The sequence below is a fragment of the Pristiophorus japonicus genome, chromosome 5 (genome assembly GCF_044704955.1).
Source record: "Pristiophorus japonicus isolate sPriJap1 chromosome 5, sPriJap1.hap1, whole genome shotgun sequence".
Lineage (NCBI taxonomy): Eukaryota > Metazoa > Chordata > Chondrichthyes > Pristiophoridae > Pristiophorus > Pristiophorus japonicus.
Genome location: NC_091981.1, coordinates 292,662,979 through 292,681,178, shown reverse-complemented (window position 1 = coordinate 292,681,178; position 18,200 = coordinate 292,662,979). Strand labels below are relative to the sequence as shown.

At 46.0% G+C, this 18,200-nt stretch overlaps 1 protein-coding gene across 12 annotated transcripts in view; it reads right to left on the bottom strand.

The window, feature by feature from the left end:
* Positions 1-18,200, bottom strand: part of LOC139264758 (uncharacterized) — a 680,593-nt gene that overhangs the window by 449,802 nt on the left and 212,591 nt on the right. For all 12 annotated transcript variants that reach the window (XM_070881817.1, XM_070881821.1, XM_070881822.1 and 9 more), the window contains 2 exons: positions 11,966-12,079; positions 575-598 (listed from right to left, as the gene is read on the bottom strand). In XM_070881817.1, coding sequence (XP_070737918.1) covers positions 575-598; positions 11,966-12,079 — 138 coding nt within the window. The remainder of the gene's footprint in view (positions 1-574; positions 599-11,965; positions 12,080-18,200) is intronic.

Sequence of the window (18,200 nt, the reverse complement as noted above, 5' to 3'; positions counted from 1 at the left end):
CTGCTTCCTGTCTGCCAACCAGTTCTCTATCCACGTCAGTACATTACCCCCAATACCATGTGCTTTAATCTCTTGTGTGGGACCTTGTCAAAAGCCTTTTGAAAGTCCAAATACACCACATCCACTGGTTCTCCCTTGTTCACTCTACTAGTTACATCCTCAAAAACTTCCAGAAGATTTGTCAAGCATGATTTCCCTTTCATAAATCCATGCTGTCTTGGACCGATCTTGTCACTGCTTTCCAAGTAACCCCAACTGTTTACATTCAACATTAACTCTGTTTCTCTCTCTACAGATACTGTGTATTAGTGATTTCTCTTTATATTGTGGTAATGTTAACCTTTAACCATTGCCTGCTAAGCAAGGAAGTATAAGACAATTTAAAGTTAGTTCGGCAAAGAAAAACACCTGGATATATGTCATTCAATTTCATTGGGGTTTCTATCGTGGTTGGTTGACAGAAAATAAGAAATACCCAAATCAAACTTTACACATACTCAACGAAATCTATAGGCTGGTTTGTAAAAAAAATTCTTCAATATTAATGTACATATTTCCTCACTCTTGAACTTACCCATGATCGGTCCAACAGCTGTCCCTGTTGACAGAAATGGAAGCACTTAAGTGAAGCCTCTTATGTCTTCTTAAAAAGCACATGTAAGATGTGCACTTCTTGTCCTAAACACGACTTTCCATTATCAACATTTAACATTGAATTCTCCAATGCCAAGTTTCAGAGTCGAAGGACTAGTCCTGCAGCCACTGCTGGCACTTCCATCGCCAGTGTCCCAGCTACTAATCCCATGCAAGAGGCATGTGGCAAGTTACATAGAAACATAGAAAATAGGTGCAGGAGTAGGCCATTCGGCCCTTTGAGCCTGCACCACCATTCAATAAGATCATGGCTGATCATTCACCTCAGTACCCCTTTCCTGCTTTCTCTCCATACCCCTTGATCCCTTTAGCCATAAGGGCCATATCTAACTCCCTCTTGAATATATCTAACAAACTGGCATCAACAACTCTCTGCGGTAGAGAATTCCACAGGTTAATAATTCTCTGAGTGAAGAAGTTTCTCCTCATCTCGTCCATAAATGGCCTACCCCTTATCCTTAGACTGTGACCCCTGTTTCTGGACTTACCCAACATCGGGAACATTCTTCCCACATCTAATCTGTCCAGTCCCGTCAGAATCTTATACATTTATATGAGATCCCCTCTCATCCTTCTAAACTCCAGTGAATAAAGGCCCATTTGATCCAGTCTCTCCTCATATGACAGTCCAGTCATCCCTGGAATTAGTCTGGTGAACCTTTGCTGCACTCCCTCAATAGCAAGAACGTCCTTCCTCAGATTAGGAGACTAAAACTGAACACAATATTCCAGGTGAGGCCTCACTAAGGTCCTATAAACTGCAGTAAGACCTCCCTGCTCCTATACTCAAATCCCCTAGCTATGAAGGCCAACACGCCATTTTCCTTCTTCACCGCCTGCTGTACGGCATGCCAACTTTCAATGACTGATGTACCATGACACCCAGGTCTCGTTGCACCTCCCATTTTCCTAATCTACCGCCATTCAGATAATATTCTGCCTTCGTGTTTTTGCCCTCAAAATGGATAACCTCACATTTATCCACATTATACTGCATCTGCCATGCATTTGCCCACTAACCTAACCTGTCCAAGTCACCCTGCAGCCTCTTAGCGTCCTCCTCACAGCTCACACCGCCACCCTCTAAATCTGCTCCAACCTCTGCTTGCTGCACTTGACAACTGCCTGCCCTTGTTGCCTTAATGGTGCACTGTCCCCATATGTCTGATTCTTTGATTTACTTTCAACTGCCAGCTTTATCTGCCCTGGTGCCAAATGTCTGTCCATGAATTATTTTCATAGCCTCAGTGACTGTGTCAGCCTTGGCTTCATATCAGTACGTCTGACTTTTTTTCAATCTTTGGCTCCACCTGCACTCGTCTTTCCATGGTGGGAATTTTAGCCTCCCCTGTTCGGCAGAAACCAGGCAGATGAGCGGCTAAAGCAGCTCGGTGAAACGAGAAGTAATCCCGACTCTTTATGGTCAACGTTAACTCTGATTCTCTCACTACAGATGCTATGTATTAGTGATTTCTATTTATACTGTAGTAATGTTAACCTTTAACCATTGCCTGTTAAGCAAGGAAGTATAAGACAATTTAAAGTTAGTTCGGCAAAGAAAAATGTAGTGTATGGAGAAAGAGTCAGACTGAACACTGTCAGGTCAAAGTAACATGTGACAGTCTTTTATTGCAGGTCTCCAGAGTGCCTCTCCAATCTGCGAAACCTCCTTAAATACCTGTGCTCCCAAGGGATTATGAGATCCGTTGGGACTCCGGGGACTGAGCCCACTGGTGGCTGTATAGAGTATAGACAACTCCAGATGCATAACAACATTCCCCCCTCAAGTCAATAGTATAACTATTTACAATGTGGGTCGATCTGGGGCCCTTCTTGCCCTGGTTGATCATCTCGGTGTGAAAGCTGGTGTTGTTGAATTATTTGTTGGGCCCTCGCTGGGCTGCTGTGCAGCTGGCCTTGCTGGGCTGTCTGGTGTGCTGGGCCCTGCAGGGCTGCTGTGGATGATGGGTTCTGCTTCGTGGTCAACTGTGGTGTCGGTTGCCACTGGTGTGTGTGTTGGGGGATCAAAAAAGGTAGGGTCCAAAGTGGGTTGCTCAGGGTAGTCCGTGAATCTAAGTTTGAGTTGGTCCAAGTGTTTCCGGTGAATGAGTCCATTTGAAAGTTTGACCCGAAACACCCTGCTCCCCTCTTTTATCACAACAGTGCCGGGAAGCCATTTGGGACCTTGTCCATAATTTAAAACAAATACAGGATCATTGACTTCAATCTCATGTGACACATTTGCGCTATCATGGTATGCACTTTGTTGAAGCTGCCTGCTCTCTACCTGTTCATGTAGATCAGGATGAACTAACAAGAGCCTCGTCTTAAGTGCTCTTTTCATGAGCAGTTCAGCAGGTGGGATCCCAGTGAGTGAGTGTGGTCTCGTGCGGTAGCTAAGCAGGACTCGGGATAGGCGAGTCTGCAGTGAGCCTTCAGTTACCCTCTTCAAGCCATGCTTGATGGTTTGCACTGCTCTCTCTGCCTGACCATTGGACGCTGCTTTAAATGGGACAGATGTGACATAAGGCAGTTTCTTGGCTTTTGCCCCAAACCCATTCGTCCCCTTTTCGTTGTAAGACATATAGTGGTTCTAGCAGGGTGCTGAGACCCTGTAAGAAGTTACCAAAGTAGTTGAAGAGTCCCAGGAATGACCGCAGCTCCGTCACGTTCTGTGTCCTCGGTGCATTCTCGATTGCCTCCATCTTCACATTGGTGGGCCTGATGCCATCCGCCGCAATCCTCCTTCCCAAGAACTCCACTTCAGGCGCGAGGAAAACGCACTTTGAGCATTTTAACACAAGTCCCATGCGGTTGAGTCGACTAAGAACCTCCTCCAGGTTCTGCAGATGCTCGACTGTGTTCTAACCTGTGACCAAGATGTTGTCCTGGAAGACCACGGTGTGCGGGACCGACTTCAGTAAACTTTCCATGTTTCTCTGGAATATCGCCGCTGATTGGATTCCAAATGGGCATCTGCTATAAACAAAAAGACCTTTGTGCGTGTTGATGCATGTGAGGGCCTTTGATATTCCTCCAGTTCCTGCATCATGTAGGCTGAAGTCAGATCCAGATTCATGAACATCTTTCCTCCCGCCAGCATTGAAAAAAGGTCGTCGGCTTTTGGTAGTGGGTATTGGTCCTGCAGGGAGAAATGATTGATAGTTACTTTGTAATCGCCACAGATTCTGACCGTGCCGTCTCCCTTGAGGACTGGGACAATAAGACTGGCCCACTCGCTGAACTCGATCGGTGAAATGATGCCCTCTCTTTGCAGCCGGTCTAGCTCAATCTCTACCCTTTCTCTCATCATGTACAGTACTGCTCTCGCCTCGTGATGGATGGGTCGCGCCCCCGGAATTAGGTGGATCTGCACTTTTGCTCCTTGGAATTTCCTGATGCCCGGTTCAAACAGCGAAGGAAATTTGTTTAAGACCTGTGCACACGAAGTGTCATCAGTGGGCGATAGCGCTCGGACGTCGTCCCAGTTCCAGCGTATCTTTTCCAGCCAGCTCCTGCCGAGCAGCATGGGACCATCGCCCGGTACCACCCAGAGTGGTAGCTTGTGTACTGCTCCAGCGTAGAAGACATTTACGGCAGCACTGCCGATTACAGGAATCAGTTCTTTAGTGTAAGTTCTTAGTTTCGTGCGAATTGGAGTTAAGTCTGGCCTTGAGGGCTTGTTGCACCACAACCTTTTAAAAGTCTTTTTGCCCATGATGGACTGGCTCGCGCCCGTGTCCAGCTCCATTGACACCGGGAGTCCATTTAGTTCAACCTTCAGCATTATCGGGGGACAATTCGTGGTGAATGTGTGCACCTCATGTACCTCTGCCTCCTTTATCAGAGGTTCTGTTTCGTCATGATCCTCCGTGGATCTGTCCTCCTCTGCAACATGGTGGTTTGCAGGTTTAACAGGCTTTGCAGCTCGCCTGCACACTCGTTGGAGGTGTCCCATTGTTCCACAGCCCTTGCAAATGTATCCTTTGAATCGGCATGAATTGAAATGATGATCACCCCTGCAGTGCCAACAAGGTATTAATGGCCTTGCATTCATCACCCTTGATGGTGGACTCTGAGACATCTGCAAACGTGTAGCTGCAGGTATGTGTTACCTGCCCTGTCCATTATGATTCGAAAACAACATCACTTTGTTCACAGTACTTGTAGCAGCACTTGTGTGCTGAGAGATTTGCTTCGTATTGTCACTGGTGGCAATGAACGCCTGGGCTATCGCTATGGCCTTGCTCAAGGTTGGGGTCTCTACAGTGAAAAGTTTGCGAAGTATGGTTTCGTGGCCAATGCCAAGTACGAAAAAGTCTCTGAGCATGTGCTCCAAATGTCCTTCAAATTCGCAATGTCCTACAAGGCATCTCAGCTCGGCGACATAACTCACCACTTCCTGGCCTTCAGATCTTTTGTAGGTGTAGAACCGGTACCTTGCCATCAGAACGCTTTCCTTCGGGTTCAAATGCTCTCGGACCAGTGAGCACAAATCGTCGTACGATTTGTCCATGGGTTTCGCTGGAGTGAGCAGATTCGTCATGAGGCCATATGTTGGTGCCCCACAGACGGTGAGGAGGATCGCTCTACGTTTAGCAGCGCTCTCTTCCCCATCTAACTTGTTGGCCACGAAGTATTGGTTGAGTCTCTCCACAAAAGTTTCCCAATCATCTCCCTCCGAGAATTTCTCCAGGATGCCCACTGTTCTCTGCATCTTTGGGGTTTGCTATCTGTATCTCGTCGCCAGTTGTAGTGTATGGAGAAAGAGTCAGACTGAACACTGTGAGCTCAAAGTAAAGTGTGACCTTAGTCTTTTATTGCAGGTCTCCAGAGTGCCTCTCCAACCTGTGAAGCACTCTTAAATACCTGTGCTCCCAAGAGATTATGAGATCCGTTGGGACTCCAGGGAATGAGCCCTCTGGTGGCTGTACAGATTATATACAAGTCCAGATACATAACAACAAGCATCTGGGTATATGTCATCCAATTTATTTGTGGTTTCTATAGTGGTTGGTACTGACAGACGTAAAATTAAATGTTTCACTTGGTAGAATAGCAATTATAAGGAACAAGAGTGAAACTATCAATAAGACAACAAAATAAGGGAGTTATCAGTTAGCTCAATGGAAAAAGGGCTTGCTAAGTACGGAAAACTAAAGTTATTGATAAGGGATACGGCAGTTGAATAATCATGTAATGCAGAAATGTGTGGGTCGTCATGTCGAGGGACCAAGAGAAATGTATAAAGGTAAGGATTACATTTCAAGTGTATGTTTAAGTACTACTGCATGTACTGCATGCTTAGTAAGCCTATGATACGTGAATATAATCTGGAAGAGCGACTTAATAACGACTTCGATGATGGCTGTAATGGTTGGAGCTTTTTGTTTGGTTCTGGCCACTGTAGTTGTCAGGATGTTTTCCCGCCACTGGGTGGCGTTTTCCGATTGGACTGAGAAAGACAAAGGGCTGTAACCTCCACTTTTTTTGTCTGCTTTACACCCACTTAACGTCCATTTTACCATTGAAATGACGTATAACGCCGAGATAGCACCCATTTTGGTACAAAATGGAAACTGATGGGCTTTTTTAGGAGACTTATCGCCGAGTGTTATTTTCCCAATGGGCTTAACGCTGAGAAAAAATATTACCGTCCGCCCACTTTTTTGGGGCGGAATCAGCAGAATGGGCGAATTCAACGCCCATAATATCGCCCAGCGTTACTTTCCGCACGGAATTAACACCGAGGTTCAATATTAGCGCCTGGCGACGGTTTTTTGTCGTAAAGAGCATTTTTACCCAAACGAGCGGCCATGGAGATCATCCATCGTCAATTTCCCCACCCTGAGCACATATCGCCCACAATATCGCTCGCTCAAAAAACCGCCCACAAAAAGTGGAACTAACCGGGACGAATCACAGCGTTATGGACGTCATGTTGCAGATCACATGTCGCGTCCTTTAAAAAGCTGCTGTGCTTCAACCTCAGCGGAGTTCGGATGTACTCTGCAGGTCGTTGAAGTTGATGTGAACATCTCTGAAAACATCTTAACCATATTGTGACCGATTGGAATGGAAGAAGTGTGCTCGTTGGGACATTCCTTGTTTGTGAGCAATCGGTGGCAAACAGAGAGCTACTGTTATGGTATCTATTCTTTCTCACCCTCTCTTGGTGACCAAATACATGCAGCAGACTCAACATCGCCGAAGGAACGCTGCACTGCATTATGTGCCCAATGTACGAAGTGACAGACAGATGAGGAGGACCAGGCATTACACCCCCCCGCAAGTACAAGGAGAAGCATTCTTACCTCAACTTGCCTGACACCACCTGTCTTCAGTGACTGCGCTTCCACAAAGAGGTTCTCACTGAGGTATGAGAGCTGATAAGGGCAGAACTGCAGCCTTGCAGCACCATCAGAACTGCACTGGCCGTCGAGGTCAAAGTTGTTCTATGTCTCGGGTTCTTTTCAGGCCACAGCTGGCAACATTTGAGGACTTTCTCAGCATGCCACAAATCGCTGCCTTAGACAGGTCACCGAAGCCCTGTACACACACAGGAGGGACTTAATCAACTTCCCTATGACCAGGGAGGCACAGAGTGAGAGGGCTGTAGGTTTCTCCAGAACTACAAACTTTCCCAAGGTGCAGGGAGCAATAGACTGTACTCACATCGCGATGCGGGCACCTTTTCAGGATGCTGAGGTTTTCAGGAATTGCAAGGGATTCTACTCCCTGAATGTCCAACTCATTGTCGACCACCAGAAAATTATACTGGCAGTGAATGCTCAATTTCCGGCAGCATCCATGATGCGCACATCCTGCATGAGAGCACTGTATCTGACTTGTTTAACAATCAGCCACAAGGTCAATGCTGGATGCTTGGGGACAAAGGATATGGTCTCGCCACCTGGCTGATGACCTCTCTGTGTGACACCTATACCGAGGCCGAGAGGCGATACCATGAGAGCCACAGAGCAACTCGCAATATTGTGGAGAAAACCATTAGAGTGCTGAAGCAGCATTTCAGATGCCTGGACCACTTAGGAGGCGAGCTCCAATACCACCCTGAGCAGGTATCTCATTACGTGGTGGTCTGCTCCATGCTACACAATTTGGCTATCAGGAGGGGACAGTCCCGCTCACCAGAGAGAGGAAGAGGATGAGAAGGTGGACGCTGACATCGGGCCAGACAATCAGGCTGACACTGAAGCCATGCCCCCGCCCCGCTGTAGACCGCATGAAAGGGCCCATGGTGGCATGATAGCTGCAAGAGCCTTACGTCAGGAGCTCATCAATGATCGCTTTGCCTGAAAGAACGTTGGTGTTATTTCCAAGGCTGATGTACTGCTGGGTGTGCAGGTCGTACATCAATGGTGGGCATCACCTTGCTGACATTTAAGGTCACGTTGATTGAAGTTAAGTATGATTATGCCCTTTGATGTTAAGGAATCACCAGCATTTAATGGTGCAGCTATCTGAGCCAATGTACTGCAAGGTTTTGTTAAATGAAAAACATTTAAACTGAACATTAGTCTGAAATCATCAGTATTTCTGTACAAGCCAACCCTTCCCCCCCGCTTCTCCTTCCCACCTCTACCACTTCCCCTTCCCTTCCTGAGTCCAAACTGCCTGGCCGAGGTGCTCCTCTGGTGATGCTTCATTGGGGGGGGGGGCAGTGGGGGGGGTGATGGCCGAAGTGCTCCTTGGACGGATACAGGAGAGGACGGTCCCGAGGTGGGAGCCTGTTCCGAGCCATAAGCAAGATGTTGCTGCTGGCTCTCATATGTGGTTGGCAATGGGGGTGCGTCACCTTGAGGTGCATTGCGGTGCTCCGGGACCACTGGGAGCCCTCTGCCACCAGTGTTCCTGGCTACCAGCTCCAGGGTCTCCTCCATCCCTTCCATTTTATATATGTTATTTGTTGGACAAAAACTCGGTGGCAACTATGTTCTTGGTCCTTAGTTGGCTTTTTGCTGCTGGTGAATCTCCGCCGTGCCTCCCACGACAGCCAAACAAGCACACGCCACAGCCACACACGCTTTCAGTCCTTCTCAGTTCCCTCTCTCTCTGTCTCCTCTTATGCGCATGTCATGATGACCCTTGACCTCCTGAATCACGGGAATTGAGCATTGCCATGCCGTTGCTAAGGCGGCCACACTTTACGGCAGAAGGTCAGAAACATTTAATGCTACCGCCCATTTGATATCACTTGCGGTAACACCCATTTTCAAAAATGTAAACTAGGTGTTTTGATAATGGGCGAGAAGCCAGCAATCCGAAAAGCCTTCTTTACCACCCATGCCGGAAATGATGCCCATTTTTGGGCGATTAGCATAAAAGTGGGGGTTCTAGCTCAAAGAGACAAAAGAAAGAGAGAGAAAAGCAGGGACATGCCTCCATTTTAGCTAGAACTGTATGTAACTTTTGTTGATTAGAAACAAATCTTCTGTTGTAGCAAACCTTCCCAGAAGTACAGTTATGTAAGTAACTTCTCCTTATCCAATTATTCTGGAATTATAGTATTTATATGTGATGTACAGTAAGAGATAAGTAACTTCTCTTTATTGCTAGTTTTATTCGATTGTTACTGTTGTATTACAATAATTCTAAGTTTGCCTTTTATTCTTTATTAACAGTTTTCACACTGCATTATTAAAAGATTTAGATTCTGAAGCTCTGACCTTTAGCCATATTTCTTGGTGTAGTGTTGAAGCTATCTGGAGAATCAGAGTTACGCTCACAGTACGTTACGCTCTGACAGAAATTGATACAATGGCAAAGAAAGCCACATATCCAAATTTGCCAATGACACAAAGATAGTCGGCATTGTAGGCAGTGCAGATGAAAGCATAAAATTGTAAAGCGATATTGATAAATTAAGTGAACGGACAAAACTGTGACAAATGGATTTCAATGCAGGCAAATGTGAAGTCATCCACTTTGGACCTAAAGAGGATAGACAGGGTACTTTCTAAATGGTGAAAAGCTAAAAACAGTGGAGGTCCAAAGAGCCTTGGGGGGCCAGGTATATAGATCATTAAAATGTCATGAACAGGTTCAGAAACATAATCAAAAAGGCTACTGGAATGCTAGCCTTTATTTCCAGAGGACGAGAATACAAAAGGGTAGAGGTTATTCTGCAGCTATACAAAGCCCTGCTTAGACCACACCTGGGGCTGGATTTTTTTTGTTGGATTTTGTGGCGTTAATGTCCCCTGGTTGTTGACCACTCTGCCAAGGGAAACAAGTCCTTCCTATCTACTCTATCAAGGCCCCTCATAATTTTATCCATCTCAATCAGGTCTCCCCTCAGCCTCCTCTGTTCCAAAGAAAACAGACTTAGCATCTCCAATCTTTCCTCATAGCCAATATTTTCCAGTCTAGGCAACATTCTTGTAAATCTCCTCTGCACCCTTTCCAGTACAATCACATCTTTCCTGTAAAGTGGTGACCAGAATTGCACACAGTACTCCAGCTGTGGCCTAACCAGTGTTTTATACAGTTCAAGCATAACCTACTTGCTCTTGTATGCCATGCCTCGACTAATAAAGGCAAGTATTCCATATGCCTTCTTAACCACCTTATCTACCTGGTCTGCTACCTTTAGGGATCTATAATGTAGATAGATAGAGAGAGAGGGATGGGTGGAGCTGCAAGGTACGTTGGTGTAAGTAAGGATATGTAAGAGTAGGGTCTGGAAGGCAGAGTGATAGGGATGTGATGAGTGGCACAGCAGGGTGAGGTTGAGTGTGGCTTTCCAGTAACATTTTGTGATCTACTGAGATCAGTGAAAGGTTTACACCATTGCAGCCATCGCCTCCTGACCACATCCCTGCTTGTACCCTCCTATGCAATGCGCAACCAGGCTGTCTTGGTTTCCTGGAGAGGTCACTTCCACCCATTGTTTAGGAAAAGAACCTCCCTGTGTGCTGTGACTCCCTCCATAAGCATCTGGAGGGAGTAATGGGAGAGCCTGGGTGCAACTGTGCACCTTTGTGCAGTGTTTGTCAGTGTTTGCAGCACCTCAATGATGCAGAACTCTGACAGCACAACAGTCGAAATGAATATGGCCATGGTCCCTTTAAGCAAACCGGCTGATGATATGCTTCCTTTTAATTGGCTGGGAACCTTGCAGAATGGGTTTAACAAGCCCAATCTAGGGAAGATTCTTTTCACAGTCCGGGCTGGAGCCGGGAGCGCAGCTGTAACCCACCACCGACCCCAGACATTCCGGATGGCGAAATTGTTTACTTTATCTGCCATTTCCTTATTCCTTATTATAATTTCTCCTGTCTCAGCCTGTAAGGGACCACACATTTACTTTCGCTGATCTTTTTCTTTTTACATACCTATAGAAGCTTTTACAGTCAGCTTTTAGGCCTCTCGCTGGTTTACTCTAATATTCTATTTTTCCTTTCATTGTCAATTTCTTGGTCTTCCTTTGCTGAATTTTAAAATCCTCCTAATCCTCAGGCTTACTGCTCTTTTTGGCAACATTATAGGCCTCTTCCTTTAATCGAAGACTGTCCTTAATTTCTCTTGTTAGCTACGGGTGTACCATTTTTCCCGTAGTGTTTTTATTCCTTAAGGGAATGTATATTCATTATGAATTATGAATTATGCATTTAAATGTTTGCCATTGCTTTTCTACTATCCTATCTTTTAATCTAATTTCCCAATCTACCTTCGACATCTCACCTCTCATACCCATTTAGTTTGCTTTATTCAGATTTAGGACCCGAGTTTAGTATTTAACTATATCACTCTCAAACTCAACATAAAATTCTATCATATTATGATCATCGCTCCTCAAAGGCTCCTTTACTACAAGGTTTTTAATTAACCCTGTCTCATTGCCCAATACTAGATCTAAAATATCCAAGTCCCTAGTAAGTTCCTCGACCTACTGATTTAGACAACTATCTTGAATGCATTCCAGTTTTGGGGATTAGCCAATTTTTCCCCAACTGTTTTTTTATTTAAGAATTTGATTGGTTTAAAAGAAAGTTAAAAAGGTAAACTTGGTTTGAGGTTCTTACATAAATAACTGGTCAAGTATGCGTTTGGTATCGATGTTGAGTTCAACTTAACTGTGTACAAAAATTAGCCAGTAGTATCACTAGTCTATTAGTGTAGCAAGTTGGTAGCTATTTTCCAACAAAATAACATGGAGGGAAACAAAGAATTGGACATGAATATCCAGTTATCTGACCCCATACAAGTATTCTTTTCATAACAGTCATCTATGATGCACCTATTATGCACCTATATATGTCTTAAACTTTGCTGTAAGATTTTTACATACCATAGGCTTCGGTGGATGAACCTGCAGTGGGCACTAATTCGATGAGAGGCCGTGTCCAAAGTGAGTCATCGGAAGTTTTTTTCTTCCATATTTTAACCTTTGGATTCTTATTAACTAGCAGAGAAGAAATACATTGTTTAGTGTTTCCAGAGGCACTATTAGTACTATAGGGTTTCCTGGGTTACCCAATACGAAGTCAAAACGAAGATATACCTTTTCAATGTCTTGGTACAACCATAGAGCATTTCCATAGTAAATGCGTGCATGACCTTACTTCTGCTTCAAAGCTCCATCAAATATTGGAGAACCTGTAAGTGCAAGAATGCACTCACACTTGACCCCACTGGGCACTCCAGGGTGAGCAAGAGGTTTCCTAACCTGCATTTTTCTGGCACCCACCCCACTGAGTGCATCTTAGATTGCACCATCACAGGGAAGCTGAAACAAGTGACACAGGAAAGTGTATCCAAGATGCAGCTGCCACAGGCACAGAATAGTAAAAAAAAAGTTTTGAGGCAAACTTTGGAGGTCAAGGTAGAATCCTAGGCCTAGGCCACCAGGTGGGCCCCACTTCTACTAGCCAACAGGCCTGTCAGAATGCCTCCTCTCACCCAGAGTACTGGTAAAGTACTACATTGGCTGCAAAGAACATAACTTTACATAAGAACATAAGAAATAGGAACAGGAGGCGGCCATACGGCCCCTCGAGCCTGCTCCGCCATTCCATAAGATCATGGCTGATCCGATCATGGACTCAGCTCCACTTCCTCGCCCGCTCCCCATAACCCCTTATCCCCTTATCGTTTAAGAAACTGTCTATTTCTGTCTTAAATATATTCAATGTCCCAGCTTCCACAGCTCTCTGAGGCAGCGAATTCCACAGATTTACAATCCTCTGAGAGAAGAAATTTCTCCTCATCTCTGTTTTAAATGGGCGGCCACTTATTCTAAGATCATGCCCTCTGGTTCTAGTCTCCCCCATCAGTGGAAACATCCTCTCTGCATCCACCTTGCCAAGCCCTCTCATAATCTTATACGTTTCGATAAGATCACCTCTCATTCTTCTGAATTCCAATGAGTAGAGGTCTCAACCTTTCCTCATAAATCAACCCTCTCATCCCCAGAATCAACCGAGTGAACCTTCTCTGAAGTGCCTCCAAAGCACTTTAGGATGTCCTGAAGTTGTGAAAGGCACTACATAAATGAAAGTCTTTCTTTCGGCCTACCAACAGATCTCAGGCTGGGGTCAATGATACTGGCCGAGGAGATCTTTCCCCAAGATACACCAGGTCCCAGAGTATTTCCCAAGCTTATCACAGCACTTTTGCCCAACTTATGGCACAAGTATGCCAAAAAACACTTGGAAATTTAGGGCCTCACAGGTGAAGAATGGAAATTTTGCACGGGAAGTCAACTGGTGCCCATGAAACCCTCCTGCAGTAAAGTCAATGGGGCAAATTTAACCATTACTCACAAACCAGACTGAAGCAGTGCATGGGAAGTTGTCATTGTAAAAAAAAGGGTTAATCAGCCTGTTCTGAAGTCTGCTAATGTTATAATAAAATGTTTGGCTTGCTTTATTTTATGTACAGATATGCCCATTAAAGTTCACCTAGGCTGAATGTACTCGATAATGCAGACATGTGTGATTTGCCATGTAGAAGGGGTGCAAAAAAATATATAAAAAGTGGATGTTAGAACATATAATTTGGAATTCGATTATAAACCTGTCTACCGAGCTCGAAACTGTAACATATGTCAATTCTTCTGCCAAAAACCCACAAGGTTTTGCCCTAAGTGCTGCTGTTAGATGTATGTTTAATTATTGTTAATAATAGTTATTGTATGCTTAATAAATCTGTGACATGTGATATTAAATTTTGAGAACCTATTATTTTGAGGAGTAAATTATAAGTAAGAACAAACCTCCTCTGGCAGCTATCATTGCTAGAACTTCATGTTCTTCTGATCAACATGGGTGGGGACATTGATTAAACATGAGCTGAGGCAGCTCCTAACACACAGGAGATTGTTGGGCTATTTTAAGGCTTTAAATGGAGAGGATGTAGCAACTAACTTTGTCGGGGGAGAAATTCTGGTGTGCCCCATTTGGGGTGCTAACTATTCAAAGTTGAAAGAATTAGCGCCCCAGGCTGTGATATTTTGCAACTTTTAAAAGATTCGGGGTTTGCACTTCAGGAAGCAAATGGAGCGCTAAATCAAGTGCTGATTGGACTCAACACGCAGTGGCGGGGGACCCAATTCAGGTAATTATGACCTTGTTTATTTTTGTTATCTCATTATATTTCTGTGAAGCGCCTTAGATCATTTCACTACGTTAATGGCGCTATATAAATACAAGTTGTTGTTGTTGCTTTAGGGATCATTAAGAATACATTTGAGCTCACCTTTTGATTTTACGTGCTCATCCATGGGGCCCTCGCTGCTTGCAGAACATGTCTGTTGAGCTGAGGCGGGAGTTCAGTGGCCATTGAATCAGCTGCTGAGTTGACAGCTTCAAATGTAAAAAGCTCCCACCTTACAGAGGTATCTTCCCTCAGCCATAAGCTCTTCCTCACTGCATTTCCACAACAGATTCACAACGCTGCAAGTCTTTATACAAGTCTCCATCCAGTCTAACCCCATTAACAGCCATCTATTACATCAGCATGGGTGCCCTTTATACTCTCTCATCTTGGTCCTCAGAACCCCACCAAGACCAGGCTCATCACCAGCAGCACAAGCACACCAACAGCAACAATAACACATAGAAACATAGAAAATAGGTGCAGGAGTGGGCCATTCGGCCCTTTGAGCCTGCACCGCCATTCAATAAGATCATGGCTGATCATTCACTTCAGTACCCCTTTCCTGCTTTCTCTCCATACCCCTTGATCCCTTTAGCCGTAAGAGCCATATCTAACTCCCTCTTAAATATATCCAACGAACTGGCATCAACAACTTTCTGTGGTAGGGAATTCCACAGGTTAACAACTCTCTGAGTGAAGAAGTTTCTCCTCATCTCAGTCCTAAATGGCTTGCCCCTTATCCTTAGACTGACCCCTGGTTCGGGACTTCCCTAAAATCGAGAACATTCTTCCTGCAGCTAACCTGTCCAGTCCCATCAGAATTTTATATGTTTCTATGAGATCCCCTCTCATCCTTCTAAACTCCAGTGAATAAAGGCCCAGTTAATCCAGTCTCTCCTCATATGTCAGTCCTGCCATCCCTGGAATCAGTCTGGTGAACCTTCGCTGCACTCCCTCAATAGCAAGAACGTCCTTCCTCAGATTAGGAGACCAAAACTGAACACAATATTCCAGGTGTGGCCTCACCAAGGCCCTGTACAACTGCAGTAAGACCTCCCTGCTCCTATATTCAAATCCCCTGGCTATGAAGGCCAACATACCATTTGTCTTCTTCACCGCCTGCTGTACCTGCTTGCCAACCTTCAATGACTGATGAACCATGGCACCCAGGTCTCGTTGCACCTCCCCTTTTCCTAATCTGCCGCCATTTAGATAATATTCTGCCTTCGTGTTTCTGCCCCCAAAGTGGATAACCTCACATTTATCCACATGATATTGCATCTGACATGCATTTGCCCACTCACCTAACCTGTCCAAGTCACCCTGCAGCCTCTTAATGTCCTCCTCACAGCTCACACTGCCACCCAGTTTAGTGTCATCTGCAAACTTGGAGACATTACACTCAATTCCTTCATCCAAATCATTAATGTATATTGTAAATAGCTGGGGTCCCAGCACTGAGCCCTGAGGCATCCCACTAGTCACTGCCTGCCATTCTGAAAAGGTCCCGACTCTCTGCTTCCTATCACCAACCTTCTCCACAATTAACTGATGCTGCACAGGACACAGGGCATCAGCACCTGACCACATTGCCGCCTGGTAGGCCAGTGATGAGCTCACCATGGCCAGATTTACTTCACTTGATGCTGTACACCCTGGCTGCTACGTGATGCTGTGCCACCCCACACCAACACCATAGAGCTTCCCGACAATGACCAAACCATTCCTTTCATACTCATAACCATTGCGGGAGTTATTATTATGTCTCACCATTCACTGCAACTCACTAAGCCACTTCCAAATGTGTGCATAAATATGTCCAAGGTGAGAAATTGGGCTTCTTTGCACCTCCCGCTAGCGCCTCTAGGTAGCAATAATGGGGCACAAATGGGTTTGCGACCCAGCGTGGCGAGATCAGTGACTTCCGCCGAGTTTTGCGGTAGTGGTAAGACATTGTGCTCCAATCTCCTGCGCCCGGAGATTGTGATGTCATTGCTGTGCGCACCACCCCTGTAGTGCCCCGAACTAAAAATTCCCTCTCGTCCCGCTTGTGCATTTGCCGTTAACAGCGATAGGTTGAGGAGACGGCTTACAATCGGACATCCACGGGAGGAGCGCTATTTGAAGGTGTCAACATCTGGTTTAATTTTAGTCGGCCAACAATGCCGCCTTGTCAGTTTCACATAGGCTTACAGGCCTTTTGACTGACTTGAGCGTTTTGCAGTTTAACGAGTGCTCTGGCTCATAAAGATTCTTCAATTTCAATGAGGGTAGATTCGAAACTGCAATATTTGGATCCTGTCATGGGGGCTGTACTGACACTTGACCTCGCCCGTCAACGTCAGAGGTAACTGAGGCACAGAGAAGGAGTGCAACATGTGGCCAGGGGTAGGAGGGCTCCCAACAGGAGGCCTTACCCTCCCAGGGTAATCCTGCAGCAGTTCTCCTACATGAATTGCACTGAGCAACAGTGTGTTCGAAGGCTCCGCTTCAGCAAGAATGTGGTCACAGAGCTCTGCCACCTCCTGCAGCCACACCTCGAGCCTCAAACCAGGGTGACCATGGCTCTCAGTGGCAGTCAAGGTCACCATCATTCTCAATTTCTATGCCAGCGGATCTTTCCATTGTGCAACAGGCAAATTCTCCAACATCTCCCAGTTTGCCGTCCATTGCTCCATCCGCCAGGTCAAATAGATGCTCTGTACAGAAGAAGAAGAGAACTACATTTCATTCCCCATGACTAGAGAGGAGCAGTGCGAGCGGCATGTGGCTTTGTCAGAATAATGGGCTTGCCCATGGTGCAGGGTGCCCATTGACTGCACCCACGTTGCTTTGCGGGCACCTCAAAACAATCCCGAGGTTTTCCGTAACCACAAAGGCTACCATTCACTTAATGTGCAGTTGGTGTGTGACCACATATGGCGAATTCTCACCGTCAATGCCCGCTATCCTGGCAGCAGCCACCATGCCTTCATCCTGCGCCAGACCGGTGTGCCAGCTCTCTTCCATCCACCACATGAAGCTTGCGGCTGACTGCTGCGAGACAAGGGCTATCCAATCTCCACCTGGCTCATGATTCCCCTTCGCAATCCCAGCATTCGTGCCTAGCACTCATATAATGAGAGCCATGCTGCGCCAGGAACATCGTTGAGCAGACCATCGGAGTGCTAAAGCAACGGTTCCATTGCCTTGACCGCTCGGGAGCAGTCCTCCAGTACTTGGCTGAGCGGGTGTCACTTGTCATCATCGTCTGCTGCATGCTGCACAGCTTGGCCATCATGTGGGCATAGCCATTACCCACCAGGCATAGCTCCACCACCTCAGGAAAATGAGAAAGACAAGGAGGAGGAGGAAGAAGAGGAGCAGGAGTAAGAGGAGGATGAACAGCAGTGATGGAGGAGGCAGCCACTCAATTGGACTTCTGGTCGGTTCATCACTGCCTCATCAGACTTTGGTTCCAGGGCCTTCAAGGCCTCAGGCTAGTGAGCATGTCCCAATCATTCCATCAATTTGTCATTCCATACCACACCCCAAAACTGAAATGAGAGACAGCACCAAATCTGTAACATTCCAGTACAAAATTTATCAAAAACCATTAACCACATGTATACAACAAAGATATTGACTAATCACTCTTTACCGTCACTTTTCCTAACCTACTGCTCCGACGCAGTGTCTCCCCAGTGACCACCTCAGGGCTGGTGGAAGGCGGCTGAGTGCAGGTGCCAAAGACCACAGATGGCCTTTCAGGATGCCCTCGACTAGCTCTGGGTCTCGAAGGCCCGGCTGTTGACTGAACCACTTCAGGCTGGACAGCAGCAGTCTGGGCTGGCAGAGTGGCAGCGTGGGATCAGGAATGCTGTCATGCTGAGAGAGGACATAAGAACATAAGAAATGGGAGCAGGAGTCGGCCATACACGACCCTC